This window comes from Antechinus flavipes, chromosome 3, assembly GCF_016432865.1.
Source record: "Antechinus flavipes isolate AdamAnt ecotype Samford, QLD, Australia chromosome 3, AdamAnt_v2, whole genome shotgun sequence".
Taxonomy (NCBI): Eukaryota; Metazoa; Chordata; class Mammalia; order Dasyuromorphia; family Dasyuridae; genus Antechinus; species Antechinus flavipes.
Window position 1 is genome coordinate 234,853,023 of NC_067400.1, and position 14,081 is coordinate 234,867,103.

Here is a 14,081-nt window from a genome sequence, read left to right on the forward strand (position 1 = left end):
GTTCTAAATCACTATTAACTAGAGAAGTGCAAAGTAAAACAACTCTGAGGTATTACCTCATACCCATTAGATTGGCTGATGCAACAAAAAAAGGAAAATGTTGGATGTTGGGGTGGGGTGTGAGAAATTGGAACACTAATACACTTTTGGTAGAATTGTGAATTGATCCAACCATTTTGGAGAGCAATTTGGCACTATGCCCAAAAGGCTTTGAAGATGTGGATGCATGCCTTTTGATTTGGGATTTGCTTGTTTTGTTTTTTGGGGGTTTTTTAATAGCTTTTTATTTTTCCAAATACATGCAAAGATAGTTTTTCAACATTCAACTTTGTTAAACCTTGTGTTCCAAATTTTTCTCTTTCCCTCTCTCCTTCACTTAGACAGCAAACAATCCAACATAGTTTAAACATATGCAATTCTTCTAAATTTTATTTTCGTATTCATCATACTGTGCAAGAAAAATCAGATCAAAGGGGAAAAAAAGAGAAAGAAAAAAAAAAACACAGCCAAACAAACAAACAAACAACAAAGGTGAAAATTTTATGCTTTGACAAACATTCAGTCTCCACAATTCTCTCTCTAAATGCAGATGGCTTTTTCCATCACAAGTTTATGGAAACTGATTTGTGACAGAAAGAATCATCCACATCCAGTGAAAAAACTGTGGAGACTGAATGTGAGTCACAGTATAGCATTTTCACCTTTTTTTAATTGTTTGCTTATTTTTTCTTTTTTACCCTTTTTGATCTGATTTTTCATGTGCAGAATGATAAATGTGGAAATATGTTTAGAAAAATTGCACATTTAATCTATTTTGAATTACTCGCTGTCTAGAGGAGGAGGGAAGTAGGAAGAGAGGAAGAAAAATTTGGAACACAAAGTCTTGCAAGGGTGAATGTTGAAAACTATCTTTGCCTGTATTTTGAAAAATAAAAAAGCAGTTATAAAAAGTAAAAAAATAAACAAAACAAAAATCTATTGGAATTACCTTGAATTACTTCATTGTTAAAAAGAGCCAAGTCCGTCAAAATTGATCATCACATTATTTTGTTGTTACTGTGTGCAGTGTTCTCTTGTTCCACTCACTTCACTTTGCATCAGTTCATGTATCTTTCCAGGCTTTTCTGAAGTCAGCCTGTTTGTCATTTCTTATAGAACAATAATATTCCATTATGCTCATAAAGCCATTCCCCAACTGATAGGCATCCGGTCTAGCTACTTGTCATTACAAAAACGGCTGCTACAAACATTTTTGCACATGTGAGTCCTTTTCCCTTTTCTTGGATGTCTTTGGGCTACAGACCCAGTAGAGAGACTGCTAGATTAGAAAGTATATACGGTTTGATAGCTCTTTGGGCGTAGTTCTAAATTGCTTTGCAGAAGCTTACAACTCCACCAATAATGTATTAGTGTCCTAGTATTCTTACATCTCCTCCAAGCTTTATCATTATCTTTTCCTATTATCTTAACCAATATGAGAGGTATGAAGTGATACCTCAGGGTTGTCTTAACTTGTGCCTAGCTTTTGATTCGCAAAAACCAATGCTTGGTCTATATCCCAAAGACATCCAAGAAAAGGGAAAAGACCTATTTGTGTCCTTTTGTGATGGCTAAGAATTTAAAAAATCAAAGAGGAATGTCCATCAGTTGGGGAATGGCTAAAAAAATTGTAGTATATGATTGTAATAGAATATTATTGTGCTATATAAAATGACAAGCAGGATGATACATAGTGAAGTGAACAGAAACCAGGAGACTGTTATACACAATAAAAGCTAACATTATATGATGAAGAACTACGAATGACTTAGCTATTCTCAGTAATACGATACAAGACAATCCCAAAGGACTAATGAAGGAGCATACTATCTATTTCCAGAGAAAGAACTGATACTACTTGAATACAGACTGGAACATTCTATTTTTCATTTTCTTTCATTCACTTTTTTAATTCTAGTCTTCTTATACAAAATGATTAATATAAAAATATTTTTACAAAATTGTTACATGTATAACCCATATTTGATTGCTTACCATCTCAGGAAGAAGGAAGGGAGGAATAGAATTTTGAATTCAAAACTTTAAATTAAAATGTTTTTTAAAAATTTTAAAGAAAAATAATGAAGTTATAGGATGTTAAGTGCTCCTTAGAATTTATTATGATTTTCTGTTTTGACTACCATGCCTTTGGTTAATGTTGGTCTCCACATAATTTTAGCCTTGACATTTTGATTAGTACCTTTCATCATATGATGCTTTACTGGAACTTACTAAGTTAAATGCATTGCATCTCTGGCATTCTAATCCATAAAACCTCCTCATATGTAGTATTTTAAAAGGAAAATTTAATTTTCAGTCTCAGTAGCTTTACCCCATTGACCTGGATATTAATGTTGGATTGTGTTTTTTTTCCTCTCAGAAATAATTTTGAAAATGCAAGACATATGATTGGGTCTCAAAAATCTCACCCTCTCTGGCATTTGCCCTTTTGATTTGTTAATCCTCCTCTTGAGGGCAGATGTCACCAAATGATCTGAGAAAATGATACTACAGCAAGTCAGCCCTCTTTCTTCAAGGTACTTTAGTGACAAAGCCAAGTAGGTGGCAGTGGGATGTCAAGTATGGAGGCAAAACTTACTCTGCCAATTTTTTCCCCTTCATCTAAAGTCATGATTTCATCCAGAAACCCCCTCTACCAATTCAAATAAACTTTCTTTCTGTAATTTATAATCTCAAGAGAATGGCCTAGGAGGAAATGAATGATTAAGTCAATTGTCCAAGATCACTACATAATAATACATATATTAGGGGGAAAGCTTAAATATAGGTTTTACTAACTCTAAGATCTGCCATCTATCTGGACACTTGGGTCTCTACCTCGGGGAATATATGATGCTTTCAGGGACTAGATTTGGAGATTTCTTCATCCTAAAACCTATGCCATCTGTAAATGTCCTACCTATTCTTAATCACCCTTAATCTTCCCTTAATCACCAAATGATTTTTTTTTAAATGACTGCCTCAGACCTCTGTAATTTAAGACAACAGACCTTTCACTTCCATGACTTCATCCAAGGACTCAGATAACCAGATCCAAACAGGAGCCAAGTATATGTTCAACGTGTAAGGGAATGTCATCCTATACCAGCTTGGGTTATACCAGTTGGGAACTGAGCAGGAGTTCAGTCAGTTTAAAAAGCCCTGCTCTTTCATGCCTCCAAACCAAGTACCTTATGTCTTTCCCCAACATCTTTTCAGCATTCTTTTAACTTTTTTCCCATTCGAATGCAAACTCCTTAAAAGCAAGGACTGTATTTCTTTCTACTTATATCTGTATACCCAGTGTTCAGCATAGTGTTCGGAACAGAGTAAGCATTTGACAAGTGCTTCCTGACTTAGTGCATTACTCAGTCATTTTTCCTCTTTTATCCAAGAGTTCAGGAACTGATTCTTTCTAATCCATCCCCTGCCCTCATACCCAGAAATTTCAATGTGCATGCTCAGTTCCCATAAGCTGTGATTTCACTCCATCTCAACCACTCACCCTAGTTTTGTAGCTTAGCTCTCACCATCACTGTCAATCATAACTTTGCTACCTCAGTGATCATTACCTCAGACGCTCCTTTCTTGATCATGATCTCCCATCATCTCTCTTTCTTGACTTCACTTCTACTAAATGCTATTTTTCCTTCTCACTGAACCCCCAATCTCTGTTTTTCCTGTTCTGTTTATTATCTCTACAATGACCTCACTTCTCTTTAACTCTTAACCTTAGAGATGATTATATCAACTTTATGCTATCTTATGCCTTTGAATTCCCTGCTTGGTGGTTCAGAAGATAGGTGGCTCATCTTCCCAAGATCAAAACTGGTCTCAGACACTTATAAGTTGTCTGACCCTTAACCTTGTTTGACTCAGGCTATATGTTTATCCTTCTGATGCTACCTTATTTAAAAAACAACAACACACGCATACACACACACACCACATCTTATAATTCTTTCTTTAGAGCCCACAACTTTCTTCCAATTGTCCTCAATAATAGAAAATTTTAATTCTTTTAGAAGGAATAGAAATTTGTTGGTACTAACTCTAACATAAAAGCTGGGAAGAGTTTTAGTTGAAAAAATACTTTAAAAGAGAATATTTACCCTATGAGCTTGTTATGAGGAGCATATGAGATGACATATGTAAAGTACCATTGTAATGATTTTTAAATGGCCTGAGGAAACTGCAAAGAGCCCATTTTATTATTGATAGCAAGAAAACCTTTTGAAAATTTTGAGTTGTCCTTAATCAGATGACACATTTCCAAAGTTCTCTCCCCTTAGAGAACTTCAGACAGGTATGTTATAAACAGGAATTCCTTTTGAATAAGGGTTAAGCCAAACAGACTCTGAGAAATTCCTTTTAACTCTCAAATTCTGGTAATCTGTTTAAAAAAATATATGGCATAACTATAAAATAATGACATTATTTACCTGGCTTACAAACTGAGCTATTCTAATAAGGATTTCTAATATTTAATTTCTAAATCTAAGGATCTAAGCATTTCTAACAAAGGTGTTCCCCCCAAAATGTTTTCGGTAAAGGCAACATCATTAAAATAAGTATAAAACCTCCACAAAACAAAAAACTTTTGAGGTGATTATAATGACTTCTTTCTTGTTCCTTAACAAATGGACAAGAAAGGGGAGAAGCTGAACATCTCTTCCAACTCAGGTAAGCCTCTGTACAATCCCCATTATTGGGGACCCATTACTTAGAACAAAAGTCCTAGTACATTTGTTAAAAGTGTCACCAAAGGGTTAAATCGGCTATGTGAGCAGATATGTGTGTGGACAAAAATTGGCCATGGTCCAAATAATGTCTCCATTAAATAATCCTCACCTTTAGCCTTGAGATATCCTTATGTGAAGTGGATTGAAAAAAATAATGGGCCCTCTGCCAGAGCTTTTCCCCTGGAGAAATATTTCTGACTGAAACTAACCCCAATATTATAAGACTTGCTTATTAAGGAAGGTGGGAGACAAGGAAGGGAACTTAAGTGCGACCCTCTCTGACCCTTATTCCCCACACAGCTTAAGCACAGCTGGCAAAGGATGATGGTTTATGGGAGCATCCAAAGGCAGCATATGTTAATGTATTGGAATTTATGTTCATGATCCCTCTGAGGAAGTAGGAAGAATAAGAGGGAAAGGTTTCACACAAAAGGTTTTCTTTGTGGGTCATGATCATACTGGAATAAACAGTTTTAGAACCAGTTCCATCCAATATAACCATCATTGCAATCTAAAATTGCAACCAATAGTGATGGCAATATATAGGTGTTTATATACATATTTATGTATACAAATATAAGTGTGTATATATGCACATAAAAATATATATTGTGTATTGTGCAACTATATGCACAGATTTGTGTGTACATATATAAAAATGTATATATATATATATATATACATATATATATATAATTACATTCGTGTTACCCATATTGCATAAATACAAGTGCATTGTGTGCATGTGTATATGTATATGCATATATCATATCGATGTATATTTAAAATATGTGTGCATGTATGTTAACCTATTATATATGTGTGTGTGTGTAGTGTGTATACATATATGTAAATGTATTGTACATATAATATTTGTATTATAGAAAATAAATGCATGTATACATATCTATTTATGTAGTTTAGCTTTATATACACACATATTTATTTATGTAGTTTAGTTCTTACATATACAAACACTCAGATACAGTTTAGCAAAACATGAATGAATATGAGTCTGTGTGTGTATATGTGTGTGATTAGAGTAAGGGAGTCATTGGTAGAGCAGGAGAAAGTAAGGGCACAGGTCAGTGTGTCCATATTTCAGATCTGCCAGTATGTGATGGGTAGAGGAGAGGGGTGGGATGGGAGAGAAGAAATAGAGAGGACAGAAGGAGAAAGGGGATGTTATGTACATACAAACACTTACTTAGCCAAACAATATTTCTAGGCAAAGAAAATAAGTCTCTTGAGCACCTTCTGTCAACCTAATAATGTCACAAGTATAGGACAATATAAATAATATCAATCTTATAATAACCATCTCCAAGATAGTCCTGAGTTTCACCTTCCTCTCTTGGGTAGCAGGTTTTCTGAGAAGAGCCCCCTTTTCTCTACCATGTTATCCCCCACTCCAATAAGATTTTCTTAATTTTCTCCACCTTCAAGTCTCAGCCAAATGAACTTGGAGCTTGTTTCTAGGAACTACAACCCTATATAAAAATTCTTGGCCTAAAGTAACCCTCAAACTCAGTTATAATGAGTTTTTCTCCTGCCCCTCCCTTTTCTCTTCCTTCATTTCCCTCTCCCTTTTGTCCCATCTTTCCCTCCCCTTCCCCCTACCCATCATATACTGACAGATCTAAAATATGGCCTGTGCCCTGAATTTCCCCTGCTCTAATCAAAGAAAAAGTACTCAAAAGGGCATATCCCTTTTCTTAAATTTAAGAAGGTCTTAACAGCAAATTGCCTTCATTCATCACAACACCATGAGCTATCTTCTAGGCTATGAGTAATTCATTCATGTGACCATTCTTTCATTTTCTAAGATAAAGGAAAAAATTAAGATAACTACATCAGGTTCACTGGTGAGAGGAAAAAGTGGATTAAGTGGATAAGCAATCCTATTTCATGCCTTTTAGGTGCTGCTGATATCATTTAAAAAAAGAAAGAGGTTTCAGGTCTTTAAAACTGAGTAAGGCAGCCCCATTTAATAATAAATTACATCAAACAAATCAGTGAGTCACTACATGAACATCATGGCTTGCTCTCTCTCTTCCAATCACTGTCCACATCTAAAACTGAAGTCACCTCGGCTTGAGTAAGAAGTGCTGCAAGAATGAGGACATATTTTGATGGAAGTGGATTTCTTTGACAAAGAGACCTAACTAAGTTTCAATTGATAAATGACGGACATAAGCAGCTACACCCAAAGAACGAACACTGGGAAACGAATGTGAACTATCTGCATTTTAGTTTTTCTTCCCGGGTTATTTATACCTTCTGAATCCAATTCTCCCTATGCAACAAGAGAACTGTTCGGTTCTGCAAACATATATTGTATCTAGGATATACTGCAACATATCCAACATATAAAGGACTGCTTGCCATCTAGGGGAGGGGGTGGAGGGAGGGAGGGGGAAAAAATCGGAAAAGAAACAAGTGAAAGGAATAATGTTGTCAATATAAAGTAATCATTAAATAAAAAAATAAAAATTAAAAAAAAAAAAAAAGAAGTGCTGCAAGAAACTTGGGCTATTAACGATGTGATTTTTTTTTTTTCAAAAGTCAGTAGAATAGTACTCTCTTTACCTCATTCCTTTTGGGGAGAATTTCCCACTTTTCTGTCATTAACTATCTCCTTCCTTTTGGAAAATCCTAAATCTGCAATCCTATGAAATGGCACCATTTGCTTATGCCTTTCAAAGAAAAAATAGGAAAAGGAATTGGCTTAAATGACAGGAAGAAAGGTTTGGTTCATATCCCCACAGGTAGAAAAGCAAGCATAGATAACAAGAATAAGAACAATAAGTACTATCATTTATAAAACATTTATTATGTTAAAGCACTGTATTAAGAGCTTTACAATTATCATCATACTTGATCCTCACAAAAACTCTAGGAGGTAGGTACTATTATTATCCTTATTTTACATATGAGGAAACTAAGATAAAAACAAATTACGTGACTTGCCCAGAGTCATACAGCTATTAAAAGTCTGAGCCTGCGTTTGAACTCAAATCTTCCTAATTCCAGTCCTCTATCCATGGCCTGACTCAAACTGAAACCTGTTAAAGACCTTAGCTTAAAAAGACCAAGATCTCCCACTGCATCCTGAGCCACCCCAGTCCTCCTAACCTATGTCTGGCCACTGGACCCAGATGGCTCTGGAGGGGAAAGTGAGACAGGTGACCTTGCACAGCTTCCCTCACTTAAATCCAATTCACTTACATGTCACAGCATCATTTCTCCAATGTCATGGTCCTCTTCAAGAACCTCTCACCTAAAAAGAGTTTTGACTTCTTTCCTGGAGATTTCCTTAGATATAGTACAATTGGCAAGCATAGGGTTCTTATAATACTTCATCTCTGTAGAAGCATGTATGCACATACTTTTAAGAAAATATATTTAAAAGTATTCTATTTTTAAAAATAGAAGATATGAGGTAGCTAGATGGTATGGTGGATAGATCTAGCACCAGCCTTGAAATAAAAAAAATAAAAAATAAAAAAGACCTGATTCAAGAGACATTTAACAGTTACTAGCTGTGTGACCCCAGGAAAGTCACCAAAAAATGGAAGATAAAAATGGCTCTGATAAAATAAAACAAACAAAATAATTCTCTCACCTACTGATGCCAACAAATTATAATGAATCATAGAATGTCACAGTGGGCAGGGATCTCAGAGATCCTTAAGTCCAATCTCTTCTTTAAACTGGCAGGTAGATAGCTATTAAGCATTTACTATGAGCCAGGCACTGTGAAACTCTTTTGCAAAAGAGTAACAAGGGCAGCTAGATGGTACAGTAGATAGAGTTCCAATCCTGGAGTCAAGAGGAGCTGTTTAAATCTGGCTTCAGACACTTCATATTTACTAGTTGTGTGATCTAATTTACCAGCAACTAGCAATTAGATCTAATTTACTAGCAAATTATTTAACCCCAATTGCCTCACCAAAAAGAAAAAGAAAAGAGATGGATGGACAGAAGAAGAATAGTTAATACATAATATATAACATTATTATGTTATATAACTATAGTTGTATATATATATACATATATATATAAAACTATATAATAATAGTTAACATTTATATAAAAATTTGCAGAGAGTTCTACATGTATTATCTCAGTTGATCTCCACAACACTTTGTGAGGCAGGTACTATTATTATCCCCATTTTACAAGTGAGGAAAAGTAAGGCAAGGAGCACTGAAGTGACTTGCTCAGATTCAAACAGCTAGTTAAATATCCAAGGTGGGATTTGACTCCAAGTACAGCACTCTATGCCATCTAGTTGACTACATAAAACAATGTAGCAATCACAAATTTAGAATTAAAAGATTAGAGGAATCAGATGAGAAAATTGAAGCGAGTTTGAGAGAGGTAAAAAGACTGCCCAAGGTGTCATAGGCAGTAAGTAGCAAAGGTGGGATTCAAAACCAGTTAGTCTTCCAATTCTCCATTTCACCTCTACCTCTCTTGAAATCACATAATTAAGAAATATGCTCCTGAGACTTAAGGCTTTGCAATGGCATTCTTATCCATAGAAAGAATGACATCAAGTCATTTAAAACCCAGTATGAATCGATTTATCAGATCCTTTCTGGGGAATAGGTTGAGATCCCAAAAGCAGAAATAGAGACACCCAGAACTTTGTGTGAGAGCTCATCACTAAACTAAGAAGTCTTTTTAAAAAAAACAGGTCGAAGCTAGAAATTTCATATTTCCTATAGGGCTAGCTCTACATGAAAGTGATTACTTTCTAAACATTCTTTTTTATACCATGACACTGACTATTAGAGCACATAATAAATGATCTAAGCTCCTGTCTGCAAGCACAAACACCCCATAAAGCTTGAAAGAATTCCCCCTGGGAGTATTCAGCAAGTGATGAAACCCATGCTTAGGGCTGATAGACTCTTTTTGATTTGCTTTCATTTTTAATTTTTTTTAATTAAATATTTCCCAATTACATGCAAAAAAGAAATTTAGAATCATTTCAAAATTTTTTGACTTTCAAATTCTCTCCCTTCCTCTTGCTCTTCTCTCTTCCTTGAGAAGGCAAGCAATTTGATATCAATTATACATATGAAGGATGAACTCTTTCTTTACTAAAATAAAAAAATTACCATATAAGCAGTTAAGCTCACAAGCAGCTTAATTCCCCTAGTCTTGTTAAATTTGGACGTGTAAAAAGAATGTTGTTTTGTTGATTCATTTGTTGGTTCCAGATTGGAGAGTAGCCACAAACACCACCTACCACAGCGGGCTCCTGAACCTTCAGGTTTCGTGGAATCATCAACAACCTTCTGGATCTGTGCCAGTGTATTCCGAGCTTCTTCCAGCTCTCTCCAGATCAGATACACATCCTCTCTGACCCCGGCTCCTAGGATGGGGAATACGAACTGGGCAGTCAGCTGAGGCAATATAATGCAGCAACCAGTACAGCTAATAGTACTGACTTACTGTTAAAGAGTAATACCAGAACTGCAAGACTTGAGTTACTTTTATTAATATAAATTAATATAGAACAGGTATTGTTAAACTTATGATCAACTCCTGCAAGATTCTAGTACATTTCTCCATGTTCTGGCCTAATATCTCTAATAGTCTGCACATGAATTTCATCCTTATGGAAAATCTTAAAACCATGAAGTCTACATAAAGAAATAGTGACTATTAAAAGAAAGAAAAAAATAATCATTTTCTTATGGAAGTATTGCTATTAATCAAAATATTGAAGCTGGAAAAATTGCTAGAAACTATCATGGCTGTGGGTGCTGATGACACAAGGAAGATGTAATATTTTTGAGATTTATCTGGATTTATTTATTTTTTAGTTTAGCTATTATTTCCATAATTGTGAACTACAAAACCACCTTAACATTACTAATTTAATTAACCTTTATTATAAAATTCATAGCTACCAATAATGGCAATCAAATAAACAAAGAACAAATCTTAACTCTAAATCTCTATTTTAGAATGGATTGCAGGATATTGTCATCAGGAGTCAGGAGACTCTTGGTACAAATCTTGCCTCAAACATGTGACAGCTGTGTGAACTTAGTTAAGTCATTTTATTTTTCTATGCCTTAATTTTATCAATAAACTGAGGAAATTGGACTCAGTGGTCTGTAAAGCACCCTTCCCACTCCAAATCTCCCATTCTATATATTTGCTCTTTATTTCTCTCTAGGCTTTCTAGAAGTTCTATCACTTTGTTCATTTTTAGTTTCCTTGCTTTTTTCACAAAAAATACAGAACTTCAGCTTTAAAAGGGACCTTAGGATCTCCTAGACCAATCCTTATCTGAAAGAAATGTCCATTATAATCTAGCTGGAAAGTGGTTATGTAGGCTCTGCTTAAAGATCTCCAATATGGGGAATGAACCCATCATCTTCCAAAGAGAAATCTATTCTATTTCCTAACTCTAAACATTAGGAAAATTTCCCAGTTATCAAGCCTAAACTTGTTCATTTGCAATTCTCACCCATTGTTCCTGATTCCATCTTCTCAGATTAAAATGAGCAAATCTTATTACTCTTCTATATGACATCTTTTTAAATACTTAAAGATAATTATTATAATCCTCCTGCATCCTTCTTTTTCTTTCCTTCATGTGATCATAATCATTGTGTATATGATTTTGGTTTGCTGATTTTATTCTGTATCTAAATTCTGGTTAAGACCTGGAGAGACTTGAATGAACTGATGCTGAGTGAAGTTGAGTAGATCCAAGAGAACATTGTATAGAGCAACAATGAGATTATATGGTAATCAATGGTGATGGACTTGGCTCTTTTTAGCAATGAAGTGATTCGGGTCAATTTCAATAGATTTGGAATGGCGAGAGCTATTTGCATCCAGAAAGAAGACATAGAAACCTAATGTGGATCACAACGTAGTCTTTTTATCCTTTTTGTTATGGTTGCTTGTTTTTTTCTTTCTCATTTTTTCTCCTTTTTAATCTGATTTTTCTTGTGCAGCACGATAAATGTGGAAATATGTTAGAAGAATTGCCCATGTTTAATCTATATTTTTTAATCTTGCTTCCTGGGAGAGGGATGGAGAGAGGGGAGGGAGAAAATTTTGGAACACAAGGTTTTGTGAGGATGAATATTGAAAACTATCTTTGCATGTATTTTGAAAAATAAAAAGCTACTATAAAATAAATAAATTCTGATTGACTTGAATTATTAGAGGCAAAATAGTATAGAGGATAGTTAGGTGGCTTCCTTCATGCCAGGAAAACAGAGGTAGACTTTCATCTGACACATACAATTCTAAGCAAGTCTCTAAGTATTCCAAGTAACCATAATAAAATAAAGTTGAGAAGGTGCAGCCTACACCAACCAAATAGTCCCTATCAATCTTAATTGTCCATGTTTTTTTTATCTCTTTCCACCTATTTTGTTTTTGTATTTCATCTTAAGAAAGTTACTTGGGACAACAAGAGGCTAAACTAGCTTTCTCTCTATCTACTCTGCCATTCTCATTGATCATTTTTCACAGGACTATAAACTTCCAGTACATTTTGTTGTTCATTTGTTTCAGTTGTGAAATGATTTTTTGTGACTCCATTAAGGGGTTTCTTGGCAAGGATACTGGAGTGATTTGCTCTTCTCTTCTCCAGCTATTTTACAATTGGGGAAACCAGGGTCTCATGCAAGTAAGTGTTTAAGATCAGATTTTAACTCAAGATGAATTTTCCTGAGGTTAAGCCCAAAGCTCTATCAGCTTAGCTGCCCTGCCCAATATATTAACATACAATAATTTATTTAGTGAGTCTTCTATTATTGGAGAGTAAGTTGATTCCATGTTTGCCACATTGAATAACATAGTAATGAATATTTTGATACAAATAGTTTCTTTTTTCCCATTTTATGATTTTTGGGGGTTAGGATTTTCACAGAAGACTAATAGATAAATTTTGTGACTGGACATATTGTTTATGCTACTCTTCAAAATGTCTGTACCAATAAATAATTCCCTTTAACAAAGCAGTATATGATACATCTGTCTCTTTATATTCCTATCAACATTGGATTTTATAAATTCTTTATATTGTTTCCATTTTAGTGAATGAACAGTCAGTATCATAAGGTTGCTTGGGTTCATATTGCTCTGATTATTAGAAAATATAAGCATTGTTTTCATTTGGATATTATTTTCTCTTTCATAACTTGTCCTTTCATATCAGTAGACCATTGTTACACTGGGGAATTATTATTCTTATATATATATAGTCTCTATAGTTTCAAGATGTTATACCTTTAACTGGCATACTAACTACCAAAAATGTTTCATGTTTATTTTAGAAGTAATTGTTTTTTGTTACACAAAATCTATTTCTATTTATAAAAGCAAACCTATAAACTTTGTCTCCCTCCTGACAAGTAGCTGCCACTGTTCCTAGTAACTGCTTTCACTCACTTTCTTAGTCCTAATCTATAAACCATTTTCTCCAAGTCACAGTTGCCCAGTGCTCAGCCTAAAAAGATGGTCTACTTCAGAGCTTCATATAAAAATCACTCTAATTTTTTCACAAGAACACTAAGAGATTTAGCTAAGAAGAAACTCGATTGATCCCCAGATGGCATATAGTAACAGACACAATTTTCTTAGTAATATGAGCTGCTCTCAGGTTTCTCTGGTATAATCCTGGTCCACTACAAAATGGTACACAAGTAGAAAGAAAGTATCAACCACTAAGGTGCTTCTGGGAGCAATAGGACAAAATGTTATTTATTTGTAGTGAAACAGAACAAAGAAACAGAGAGAGGGAGAAAAAGAAAGAGGGGGGGAAAGGAGAGGGAGGAGGGAAGAGGGAAAAGGAGAGAAACAGAGACAGAGGAGAGACAGAGAGAGAAGCAGAGAGACAGAAACACACACACACACACAGAGAGAGAGAGAGAGAGAGAGAGAGAGAGAGAGAGAGAGGAGAGAGAGAGAGAGAGAGAGAGAGAGAGAGAGAGAGAGAAACAGAGAGAGAGAGAGAGAGAGAAACAGAGAGAAAGAAAGAGTGCATTAAGAGAAGGAAAAGTAAAGAGAAAAAATAAAGTTCCTTCCATTTAGGGGGGTTAGTAAAATTAAAAGAAAGAGTATTAATAGCTTCAATTCATAAAGAAGGAAGTGACAAGCCTCAGACATGAAACCTGTCCACCAAGGCTTTGCAGCTATCAATAGCTTGGGGAATGAAATCTTACATGAAACCAACTCTATACTGAAACACTAAAAATATAAGCACTTTGCTGCCAAATGTAATCCTTAAACCCACAACTCTTTCCCACTACTGTG

The 14,081-nt window shown here is 34.9% G+C and overlaps 1 protein-coding gene across 4 annotated transcripts in view; it reads right to left on the minus strand.

Moving 5' to 3' along the window:
* The window catches only part of VWA3B (von Willebrand factor A domain containing 3B), a 230,197-nt gene that overhangs the window by 141,781 nt on the left and 74,335 nt on the right, over positions 1-14,081 (minus strand). For 3 of the 4 annotated variants that reach the window (XM_051984663.1, XM_051984661.1, XM_051984662.1), the window contains exon 9: positions 10,042-10,167. The exons of the other annotated variant lie outside the window; for it this stretch is intronic. In XM_051984663.1, coding sequence (XP_051840623.1) covers positions 10,042-10,167 — 126 coding nt within the window. The remainder of the gene's footprint in view (positions 1-10,041; positions 10,168-14,081) is intronic. 4 annotated transcript variants of the gene reach the window in all.